We start from the raw sequence: 12640 nt of genomic DNA, 5'->3' as shown, positions 1-12640 counted from the left end.
AAGCATCAAATGAAGCCCTGTGGTATGAGCTAAAAAAAAAAAATGGGCATTCACACACTGTTGGATGTATACAATAGATCCGCAAACAGTAGGAGAGTGTTTCAGGAATAAGTACTTCGGCAAATTTCTAAGTGCAAAAATAATAGAGCTTTATAAGTTGGAACTTCAACTATCTAAATGTCAACTTGGATATGAACAATATGAAAGGAACAGAGATGAAATATTCTTGAACTGCTTTCAAAGGAACTTTTTTTTAGCTAGCATTTAATAAGCCCAATAAAAGAGGGCACAATTCTAAATGTATTCTTAGAAAATGTAGTTGGGCAAGTCAGTGAAGAAGCATCAGTGACCATTTTGGAAATAGTGATCATAGTGGTTAGATTTTGCGCCATTATGGAAAGGGTCAAAGCTAAAATATTTTAAATATTCTAATTTAGGGGAGGGCAATCTTTTCAAGGCTGAGAGATGATGTGGCAAAAGTGAAGTCGTTACAACTACTTTAAGGAAAGTCAGTGGCAACTCACTGCTAGGCATTCAAAACACAATTCTGTGGCAAGAAACAACAACAGTGGAAGTGCCGAATCTAGTGTCCCCTAGTTAAACAGATGAATATATGATAAGGTAAACTAGAACACACTTCTAAATGTTGTACTGTAGGAAGCTTAGAGGAGTTTAGAAAGTACAGAGGTGAAGTGAGAAAGGAAATAAGGAAAGCAAACAGAGGATGTGAAATAACTTTGGCCAGTAAAAATTGAGGAAAATTCAACGATGTTTTCTCATACGGAGTGGATTGATTGCATCATTTGTAACTTGTGCATGGCTGCAGAAACTGTGGACATGGTCAGCCTGACTTTGGTGTGGCCAAATTACTGGACATAATATTGAGATAGAGGATTAACAGTTCCTTGGAAAAACATGTTTTAAACATGGAGAGTCTTGAAAGTTTTGAACAAGTAACGAAGAAGATGGATGAGGGTAGAATGCTAGGTGTTGTGTACATGGATTTCAGCAAAGCATATGATAGGTTTGCACATAACAGATGAGTCAGTAAAATAAAAGCCCATGGGATGCAAGCGAATGTGGTGAATTGGATTAAAAATTGGCTCAGTGTGGTCGATAAACATTCTTGCGAATGGAAAGTGGTTTCCAGCAGTGTTCACAATGCTCAGTTTTAGGTCCCTTGCTGTTTGCAATAAATAGTAATTCCTTACACTTAAATGTGTAAAGTATGGCTGGCAAGTTTGCAGATGACACAAAAATTGGCCAGGTGATTGATGAAAGTGGGTGACCTTTGACTGCAGGAAGATATCAATGGTTGGATTGACTGGGCAGAAAAGTTGCAAATGGAGTTCAGTTGAGAGAAGTGCAAGGTTATGCATTTGGGAGGGAAAACTAAGCTGGGTAATATACAATCCTTTGGAGGATAACAAGAGGAATACAGGAAGTGATAAACTTCAGAGTGCATGTCCAATGATAACTGAAGGAGGCAGAACAGGTGATGTCCTTAAGACGGATGAAGAGAATGTTCTTCTCTGATGATAATGAATCTGTGCAATTCTTACTGCAGATGGATGTCAAAGCTGGGCGGCTAATCATATTCCTGGCTAAGATAGACAGATTTTTAATCAGTAAAGGAATCAAAGGCTGTGGTGAAAAAGCAGGAAAGTGGATTTGAGGATTATCAAATCAGCCATGATCTCATTGAACAGTGGTGCAGACAAATGGTCTATTTCTGCACCTCTGTCTTATGGTATTGAATTCAAAAGCAGGGATGTAATGGTAGATTTACACAAGATGCTGGTTAGGCCACATCTGGAGGTTTGTGTACAGTTCTGGTCACCAAAGTACAGGAAGAGCATCGTGACACCAGAGGCATTATAGAGGTGATTATATATAATTTTGCCAGGGTTTGAACATTGTAGCTATCAGGAAAGATTGAATAAATTATGGAATTTTTCCCTGGGGCAAAGAATGCTGAGCTGTACATACCTCATAAGGATTTGGATAAAATGCACAGGGAAGACTAGATCCCCTACAGTTAGTTTAATTAGTAGGGGCACTGATTTAAGGGTGATTGGCAGAAGGAGTAGAGGCAATCTATGGAAAAATATTTTCACACGGAGATTGGTAGCATATGGAAATAAATGCCCAGTTTGGTGGTGAAAGTTGCAATCTTCAACTCCTTTAAAAGGAACCTGGATCTGCTCGAGAAATTACATTATCTGAAAGGCCACTGACCAGGTACTAGAATATGGAATTAGAATGAGTGGCTAGTTTTTCAGCTAGCACAAACTTGATGGGCCAAATGGCCTCTTACTGCGCTGTAAGTTTTCTGGTTATTGGGAAAAGATCACAACTTTGGAGCCCATAGTTTTTTTTGGAGGGGTGTGGTAGGAATATATTCCTGTGGATAGAGGATTGGCTAACTAACAGGAAATTCTTTTATGTGTGCCTTATCAGATCCCATGAATGAATAGTAATTAAATGAAAACAGCATCTATAGCCTTTTGGGATTGCAAGTTTTAGATTTCTGCTATCAATTGTATGTTTCCTGATTTCAGTCCTGAATTGCTGGTGTCTAATTTTAACACTCTATTCAATAGTTTCTGTATTCTCCACAAGAGAAAAATAGTTTTCCTGTATTTCCCCTAATGATCCTCTTTTTTATTGAATAGACCATCCTCAACATTCTAAACACAGGTATGCAAACTGAGCTTATGCAACCTGTAACTTAACTTTTCAACCAGACATAACCTAGCGAATCTCTGCTACACCCCTACCACGTTCAAAATGCCTTCCCTGTGATGTCTAAAACTGGATGCACTACTCCAGACCAATTCTGATCAAGCCTCCATGCAACTGAAGCACAACCCCCTTAGTTCGTATTACAGCTTCCTTGGGATAAATTTATAACATTCAATTTCCATTTTAATGACTTTTTGTACCTGTGCACGCAATGGTTTGTGTACATGGACACTTCAACCCGTTAGTTCCTGCACAGTGCTTCACTCTCACTGTCTGGAGTATTCTGCTGTTGTATTAGTTGACAAAAAGGTCCCACAATCCATTGTTGTTACTTTAAATGCTATTGATAATGGAAAGACTAGTGAGGTTAATCATCGGAATTTGTTTGTTTGATTGGCTTTAGTATTTTACAGGCTTATGGGTTTGTGTAGAAATTTCACAAGATAGATAGTGCGGCACGGTGGGCTCAGTGGTTAGCACTGCAGCCTCACAGCCCCAGGGACCCGGGTTCGATTCCAGCCTCGGGTGCCTGTCTGTGTGGAGTTTGCTCATTCTCCCCGTGTCTGCGTGGGTTTCCTCTGGGTGCTCTGGTTTCCTCCCACAGTCCAAAGATGTGTAGGCTAGGTGAATTGGCCATGCTAAATTGCCCGTAGTGTTCAGGGGTGTGTGGGTTATAGGGGGGTGGGTCTGGGTGGGATGCTCCAAGGGGTGGTGTGGACTTGTTGGGCCGAAGGGCCTGTTTCCACACTGTGGGTAATCTAAACTAAATGTAAGAATGTTTGATATTAAAGAAAATTAGAGTTTTTCAGAGAAGTTATAATACACCTGTGGACCAGGTGAGGCTTGAACCTGGTCCTCCTTGCCCAGAAGTAGGGATTTTATCACTGCACCACATGAGTTCCCAAGAGAAATATTGTAATATTTTAAATGTAACGAACTATAAAATTTGTATCAACTATCAATTGTGTCTTTGCTGTATGTGCTTATCCTGAAGCATTCAAAAGTATAAGATCTGAACATAAGAACCAAGCGCAGTAGACAATTCAGCCCCACCTTGGACTCAACTCCACTTTCCTGTCCATTGTCTCTCTGCCTCTAATAATGCTGCCCTTAGGTATAAAATATGCACCACTTTTTTATGGCATTTTTTGTGCATGGGTCTTGAAAACACTTGGGTTAGTATATGCAGATCTCAGGTTCTGATCACTTCACAAAATATGGCACCTGCTAAGATCCAGGAACTCTCCAGGTCAGCTGTACAGAATTTATTATCTCTTCAGGCCCCCTTTTTCTAAGGAATCATTTAAAACACCCCTAACTCGACCCTGAAGAACTCATTTGTAAACCTATGGATATTATATCCCTTTAGAGATACATATCATGATTGTAATGAGGTCAACTAGGTAGATCTCATAAAGTATGAGTTCTCTGATTGGGGCTATAAATCTGGTCCATTCACGGAGCTCTTGCTGACAGATAAGATCAAGAATATCAGACATTCTGTTCACACTGAGAGCTGGCTCTGAGGAAGCTGGATCTTGTCAAGGATCTCCATGTGTAAATAAAGAGTAACTTGGTAAATAAAGAGTAACTTGCCTCTGTGAAGTTATTTGAGCATGCTTGCCTTCATTGGGCGGAACATTGACTGTAGGAGTTGGGACGTCATGTTATGGATGTACAGGACATTTGTAAGGCCACTTGTGGATAAGTACAATTCCGGTTGTCCTTCTATAGGAAGCATGTTGTTAAACTTGACAGGGTGCAGGAAAGATTTACAAAGATGTTCCTGGGATTTGGAGTGTTTGGGTTATTGGATGAGACTTGGGCTTTTATCAGAGGCTGAGACATGACCTTATAAAATTATGAGGTTTATAAAATTATGACAGGCATGGATGGGGTGAATAGCCAAGGCCTTTATCCCCAGAGTCAGTGAGGCCAATCTAGAGGGCTTAGTTTTGGGGTGAGAGGAAACGATTTAAAAAGGACCTGAGGGTTAACTTTTTCACACAGAGGGTAGTGTATGTATTGAACTAGCTGCAAGAGAAAGTGGTGGAGATGGGTACAATTACAACATTTAAAAGACGTCTGAATGGGTATATGAATAAGAAGGGTTTAGAGGGATATGGGCCAAATGCTGGTGAATGGGACGAGGTCAGATTGGGATGTCTGGTTGACATGGACGAGTAGGACTGAAGGGTCTGTTTCCATTCTGTGTGACTCATTGACATCCTCTCAGCTTACACCAGGCCCTAGCTTTTTGGTCACAAAAATGGAAGCTACTAGGATGTGGAGTTGCTGTCCTTGACCCAGTCTCCCCTCATGCTGGACATTGTGATTTGTGTGATAGCAGCCATACTTGAGATAAGACCTCCCTATTATCTTTCCATCTCCATCCCACCCTTCCCTAACAAATTGCCGTCAAGGAGGGCATTTCTATATATTGGACGCATTTCCTAGGCAATCTGATCCACTTCCAGGTTTATTGTCCACTTCAGAACTAAGCTCTTAATTTGGATCATATTGCCAAGTCAAAAAGTTCCACAGAGAGAGGAAAAAATAGGAGAGGATAATGGGGTAAATTAGCTGGTGTCATAATACAATGTTGGTAGAAGTAACCCCACTTCCATTCCTAAATCTCTCTGACAAGTGCACCTTTATGGAAGGACTCCCATGTTGATGATAAGGGGACAATTATACAAAAATCAAACAATCCAAAACTGTTTTTAAGTAAGGCTTACTCAGAGATAGTAGGAACTGCCGATGCTGGAGAATCTGAGATAACACAGTGTGGAGCTGGATGAACACAGCAGGCCAAGCAGCATCAGAGGAGCAGGAAAGCTGATGTTTCAGGTCTGGACCCTTCATTAGAAAAAGGGCCCAGAACTGCAACGTCAGCTTTCCTGCTCCTCTGATGCTGCCTGTCCTGCTGTGTTCATTCAGCTCTACACCTTGTCATCTCTGTCTTTAAATAAAATGCTTTATTTTCATTGTTTGCAATCTTTAAGATGGGATATATTGATAGTGTTCAATTAAATACTTTTTTATTTAAAATATACAGTGTATCTCTGTGATCTTGCCATGTTAGTGTAAATTAGTGACAAAATTTTTGATGAGAACTGGACTATCACTGTCCTCATGAAAATAAGGTTTCAACAGAGATAATTAGGTGAAGGAGCTTTGAGGAAAAAGGGCTTATCGGCTCAGAGTTGGCAGGAAACAAATTAATTACCCAAATATTTTATTTTTTACCTTTCACAAATATGGATCAGAATTTGTGATCACTCTGCAGTTCTGAGATTTCAACTAGTTTCTTTCAGTGGCAAGTTGTGTTATTTCAGTCAAGGTCAGGGCATTAAGAAGTGTATGTGAAAGAAGTATTGTAAACATTTTTGCTTTCAATGTAATTTTAACAATTATACGTGGTATCTGAATGAATCATCATTGGATGTCATGGGTAAACTGCTAGAAATAATTCATAAATTATATTAAATAGATAGGATATGCATGAGCACTTTGTGTTGTTTGTTTGATAGATTTACTTTTCTGTATAACCGAAAAGCTTTGTGCTTTCCTCGCCACATTAAAATATTAAAATTATAGAGATTGCATAGAAAGACCAATTCAGATTAAATAAGAATTTTTGCTTATTTTTATCTTGTTAAAGTTATGGTGCCATTTCTGTCCCACAACATGCAGGAAAATCTCAGCACATCAGGCAGCATCTGTGGAGAAAGCAAAGTGGGGTTAACGTTTCAGGTCAATGAGCCTTTGTCAGGTAATAAATATTGATGCGGCCCTGTAGAGGTATCACAGGTTAATGCACAGTAATTTTGCAGGCTGACTGCTAGCTTGAACTCCTCCTCCTCCTAAAATGCTGCCTGGCTCTGGTCTATAGCAGACCTCCACCTCTTCCTGTTTGAAATGGCATTCAAAACTGTGCTTAGGTGATTCTTAAAGCCTGCACCCTGGATGGATGGAGGGGGATGGTAAAAAGTGTTCCATTCTAATGATCAGCAAGAAGCAACTATCAGTCTGTGAGACTGATGTAGTCAATATTCAAGCTACTGGGGCTGTAATCTGCCAAGACAGAATTTGAGGTGTTATTCCTCCAACTGTAATCACCAACAAAACAGTAGTCATTCAACAATTTTTCCTTTGATTCCTCCTACTTCCTATAAACCAAAGGGGTACCTGTGGACCTCTACAGGGGCCTGAGCTATGCCTGTCATTTTGTAGGAACAGGCCCTCTTCAACAACTACACCAGCACCATCCTCCACCTCTTTCTCTGCTATATTGAGTGTATTGGTGCTGCCTCATGCTCCTGTAATAAGCTCAAACAGTTCATCAACTTCACCAACACCTTCCACTGTGCCCTCAAATTTATCTGGACCATTTCTGACATCTCCATCCACTTGCTGGATCTCTCCATCTCCATCTCCAGCAATTGATATCAATTTCAAACCCACTGACTCCCTCAATCACCTCAGCAACACCTCCTCTCACCCACCCTCCTGCAAAACTACTGCCCCATACTCATAATTCTTACACTTCCACCACATCTGCTCGCAGAATTAGGTACTCTACTCTAGGACTTCCCAGATATGTTCCTACTTTAGACAGTGTAGTTTCCCTTTCTCTGTTATTAAGGATGCCCTCAATCGCCCCCATTTCCCATGCTTCTGCCCTCAAACCCTCTTCCCCAGCAACAATAAGGATAGAGTCCCCTTAGTCCTCACATACCACCCCACCAATCTCCAATACAACGCATCATCCTCTGACATTTCCGACATCTGCAATTGGACCCCACCACCAGAAAAATGTTTCCCTACCCACCCCATCCGCTTTCGGCAGGGACCGTTCACTCCATGACTCCTTCAGCTCCACACTCCCCACCAACTCATCCACTACAACCTGGTATCTTTCCCTGCAACCACAGGAGATGCTACACCTGCCCCTATTCCTCCCCCTTACCTCAGTCCAAGGCTCCAAATAATCTTTCCAAATCCAGCAAAGATTCACCTGCACTTCATCTAACCTCATCTACTGTATCCGTTACTCCCGATGTGGTGTCCTGTGTGTTGGTGACCAAATGCAGACTTCAAACCGGTTCAGTGAGCACCTGTGCTCTGCACACACAAACCAACCCGATTTTCTGGTTACCATCCATTTTAACTCTTGTTCCCACTCCCCTGGTGACATGTCCATTCTTGGTCTCCTCCAATGTCAGAGTGAGGCCAAAATCAAACTGGAAGATCAACACCTAATATTTTGCCTTGGGAAATTACATCCCAGTTGCTTGAATATTGACTTCACCTTCAAATTCTCTCCACACCAACCGGTCCATCTTCTGATCGACCATCCACTCTACCCTCCCACTGACCAACCCCAATAACGTCCTACCCGCATCTGCCTACCTCCATCTCACCTACCCTCCACACCAGCCCCACCCACCTCCCTCTATTTATTTCTGGGCTTCACTTCCTCCCAAGTCCTGACGAAAGGTTTTAGACTGAAACATTGATTTCCCTGCTGCTTGGATGCTGTCTGACCTGCTGTGCTTTTCCAGCTTCACAACTATTGACGCTAGCTTCCAGCATCTGCAATCCTTACTGTCTCCTAACAGTCATTTAAAAGCTGTGATAAGCTGCAGGAAGAATTGTTGAAAATAGTCAGAATATACAACCTCGAACTTCCATCTGTCTCTCACAATCCTAACAAAAGTTCTTGTTCATTCTAACCTACCCAGAGTGCACCGTAAACGTGACAGTAGCACCAGCAGTCTTATAAAATTATTACTACTTGGTTGACAGGGGTGAAATGTGTAAGGGAATTTGGAGTGTCAACATCAATAGAGAAAACCAGCAACAACAGACTACACCACACTTCAGTAAATCAAGGCAAATTACTAAGCCTAATAATGCTGCAGTGGTTCAACCAAATGCATACGTCCATTACTCTCGACATCAGGTTACAAACATAAGGAGGGGCAAGGCAATGGCAGGATTTGATAGGAAGGATTAGAATTTTAAAATGCAGGTGTTGCTTATTTGGGAGCCAAGTGTTTGGTGAATGTGACTTCATGTAACTTGGAATGAAAATATCAGAATTTTGGACGGGCTTTGAATGACTTCATAAGCATGCCCAGTTTGTACTTGCTCCACCTTGGATGGCCATGTCTTCAGCTGCAAAGGCCCAAAGCTCTGAACTTCTCATCTTACAAATTGCTGCTTCGACTTACTTTAAGACACTTCTCAAAACCTACCTCTTTGCTCAAACTTTTTCCCATGTGGCCTAATATTTCCTGACATAGATTAGTGTCAGATATTTACTTCGTTACATTCCAGTGAAGTGGCTGAAAATGAGGTGTAAGTGTTGTATTAATATGAATTGTTACAGTTATGGGGATTGTGCAGTGGTTGGATAAAAGACAGAAACCATCCAGGAATGCATTAGAATAGCCAAGTCAGGAGGTAACATGGAAGAGGGCTTCAGCTGCAGATGGAATAAGTTGCTTCACACCTGTATATCTGGGCAGATAAAGAAAGTGTCTTTTGTATTTCTGTGAAAAAGGTAAACATGAGTAATGCATTTTAAAACTAAAAACATTGAGTAATCACTGTCTATTTTGCTTTGCACAATTTCATTGTGAGAATGCTTGCATCAGTATTTTGATGGATTTTTTTACTTATAGTATTTGTCCCATTAGCAAATCTATCCAAGTTGTTCTTCCCTGCTGTCACGCATTTTGTTGCCTGAAATTGCCAATATTTCCAATTCCTCCAACCACTCATATTCTTCCTCTAACTCAGGGTCCAGCTGTCAGATGAGAACATTGGACAGTGGAATTGGAACGTTTCCTCTTCCAGATTCTACGAACCGGGCAACAGGAAGGCATGTTCCCAAAACAAAATCCTACCTTGAATGCGACATTTCCTTATCCCTGCAGGAAGCACACCATCTGATCAACGCTTCTCAAAAAGCAAAAACACTTGAGCGAGAAGTGCCTTGCAGAGCTGAATACAGCAATCCTGGGCCAGACATGATTGGCCATTCAACATCAGATCCTACAGTGTCAGCAAAGGCTGTGCAGGCATTTCAAAGTTGCCTTCCGAAGCCATCTCCAGCAGGTAAATGTCAAATGTACTTTTAGCAAGTCACATTCCTAAATCTCTGCACAGTGTGATAACAGGTCATGGAATAAAGAGATTAATTAACTTGTGGAATGTGAGTTCCTGCCAGCAAAGCTTATCAGTATGAAGTCTACAAGGAGGCAATTGGCAGAATTTTAAATCCATTGGCATCTACTGTATTCATATTAAAATTTTAATGTAAAAATCTCAAAATTAACTCATGCAGCGTGAACAATTTCTGATAAAATAATTAGTGCATCAGTGGTGGCTTTATCATGTAATTTCATTGTACTTTAATTTGAAGTTTATATTGCATTATCATCGTATAGCAATATAAATTGAGCAATACCACATGCACATAACTTAAACAATGTTCCTTTTCTCTTGAGTATTCGTACTGATAATGCGTGTATTTGTGAGCAGCTTGTGTGAGAAACCTCAGCCATACATTATCTCCTGCACAGCTCAACGGTCACGTATGTGACCTTATTTCTGATATAGTGCAGGCTACGTGATTAAATGCTGTCATTATAACAAATTGAATGGAATCCACGAGCAATGGATTGTTTTATGAAGACTGGGTAATAGGAAAAGTCTGTAGTGATCTGGTTGCACGACGTCAGCATACTGACAATGGCAGAGTACAGTCTCTTAATTAACATGTCAAGATGTCAACATTGCAAGATATTGTAAACCAGATAGTCGGTGTGTCTATGTTTGCGACCTGATTACTTGCGAGCTGACTTTATTTTCTGAGCACATCTGTAGAGAACACTGAATGCATTCTTAGTAGAACTGTATTTTTAGTGTACAGTTAACAATTATTTTACCAAGAATAATATATCAAGATAAATAATTTAAAAGTTAAATTCTATTAATAGCCTAATAATTATGTTGAGCATTTGCCCTTATCAGAAAGAGTAACTTTGTTCTTTATAAAGGGTTAGTTGAAGTAAATTAATGATACAATTCTATTCTAGGTTTCCTGCAGCCTAAATATAAAGTACAAGATGACGTGAACCAGCATTGTCTTCCTGCCCAACTTCCAAATATTTGTAAAAGTGAACATTCAAACTTGCCAGAGAGAATGAAAGATTTCCAGCAACCAGGCAGCTCTCAAGTACTGGGTACACAGGTATGCAGAATTGAAGTGCTCCTTATGTTTAAAGTTTTTAAAAATGTGTTTTAATTCATGAGAGGCCTTTAATGCCTCTCATGTAATTTCTGTTTAGGAATATGTATTAGATATAAATTGTCATTTTGACAACTTCTCAGTCAAGTTTTGTTAAGAAGATCACATCATTAAACCATTACGAAAGAGGAAAACATACAAAATACATCTTGAGAGTATAGTTGCAAGCTCAAAAATTGTCTCAAAGCTGAATAAATTCCTTATTTAATATATAAACTGGATGTATCAGAAAAGGCAGGTGACTTGATGTGATTTCAAGGCTGTAATCTCACTTGACTTTCAGGTGACAGACAGAAGTGCTTGAGCTTTGCTTTCACTTCTTGACATTTTTGAACCCTTGCTTATGTTATCATTTTTCAGTCACATTGATATCCATTATTCTCTGTACACAAGCAGTGATATTTTCCTGTAGCAGTGAAACAAATTCACGATTCCATTGTCATTTAAGCCATGTAATTCAATTCTGTCCCACTCAGACATGAACCTTTAGCTAGAAAGTATGACAATAGAAAACTACAAAGCAAAGTCTTGTTAAGTGTTTATATACATTGCACAGAAAAATATTAGCAAGTGTTTTTTTTTCCTTGTAATGACATATTGCAGAGTGGCAGTTGATATTTATAAAAGTGCTCAGGCTTCACCCTCATAGTTTATGGTTGGCTTTTACCCTTCAATGTCTTCCCTTCCTGAAGCAAAATGCAAAGTATTATCCATTGTATGTGACAAGATAATATGTGTCTGTGGTATTCTACATGTGTGCCAAATAACTACGGGTGAAAAATGTCATCACATAAGCAAACAAATATTGCATAGCTTATATTTGCACATAATACATTCCATCATTATCATTGAAAATACAATCAACATAATTATGAACATAAAAAGCGTGATAAGCAGAATTTACTTGGGAGTTATTGATTTCTGGATATTATAAATAGCTATGATTTGCATTACTGAATTAATTCTATAATAGTAAATTGTACAATGAAGCTTTTAAATTGCAAAACCTACAAAAAAGTCTGTAGTCAAGTACTGGTGTAAAATGTAGTTGGTGATGCTTGCCTGTTGCTGAAATTGAAATCCAAGCCAATATCAAATATGTTGCAGACAATGACATAGGAAACTTAACAACTTGAGCATTATTGCTTCTTTTTACGGTATCTTAGTTCCTTTCCATGTTGTTGGCTTTTAGCACGCCATAGCCATTATTATTTTGTCATAAGATGATCATTTGTGTGCAGTCAATTGAGTGATTTGTCTTATGAGCCCTGAGGTGAGTTTACTTTTATTTCCAAATTCTTTCTGTGAAAGTATGGAGACTAAGTTTTAAGGATGTTTGTAACTAATGGCATCTGCTTCTAAATCTTAAACATTGGGAATCCAAAAAAACACAATTCTGAAAGATGATTTGTAATGTATTTTCAGAAAGTGAAAGTTTCTTGTTCTCTGTGACTTAGTTGCAGCATTTATTTAACTGCAAACCCCATGAAACCCGATGGTATCAGGACAAGGAAACCTCCTGCTGATTACCACCTACTGCCATTAATGCTTCCCCATCCTTCTGACATTCAA

At 39.6% G+C, this 12640-nt stretch overlaps 1 protein-coding gene across 12 annotated transcripts in view; it reads left to right on the top strand.

Annotated features, from left to right (window-relative positions):
• nckap5l (NCK-associated protein 5-like) overlaps window positions 1-12640 on the top strand; it is a 752792-nt gene that overhangs the window by 685684 nt on the left and 54468 nt on the right. For all 12 annotated transcript variants that reach the window (XM_059647402.1, XM_059647401.1, XM_059647405.1 and 9 more), the window contains 2 exons: window positions 9556-9873; window positions 10857-11011. In XM_059647402.1, the coding sequence (XP_059503385.1) occupies window positions 9556-9873; window positions 10857-11011 (473 nt within the window). The remainder of the gene's footprint in view (window positions 1-9555; window positions 9874-10856; window positions 11012-12640) is intronic.

This window comes from Stegostoma tigrinum, chromosome 7 (genome assembly GCF_030684315.1).
Source record: "Stegostoma tigrinum isolate sSteTig4 chromosome 7, sSteTig4.hap1, whole genome shotgun sequence".
Classification (NCBI taxonomy): Eukaryota; Metazoa; Chordata; class Chondrichthyes; order Orectolobiformes; family Stegostomatidae; genus Stegostoma; species Stegostoma tigrinum.
Note: the sequence above shows the minus strand (reverse complement) of the source record. Positions and strands in the feature narration are given on the sequence as shown.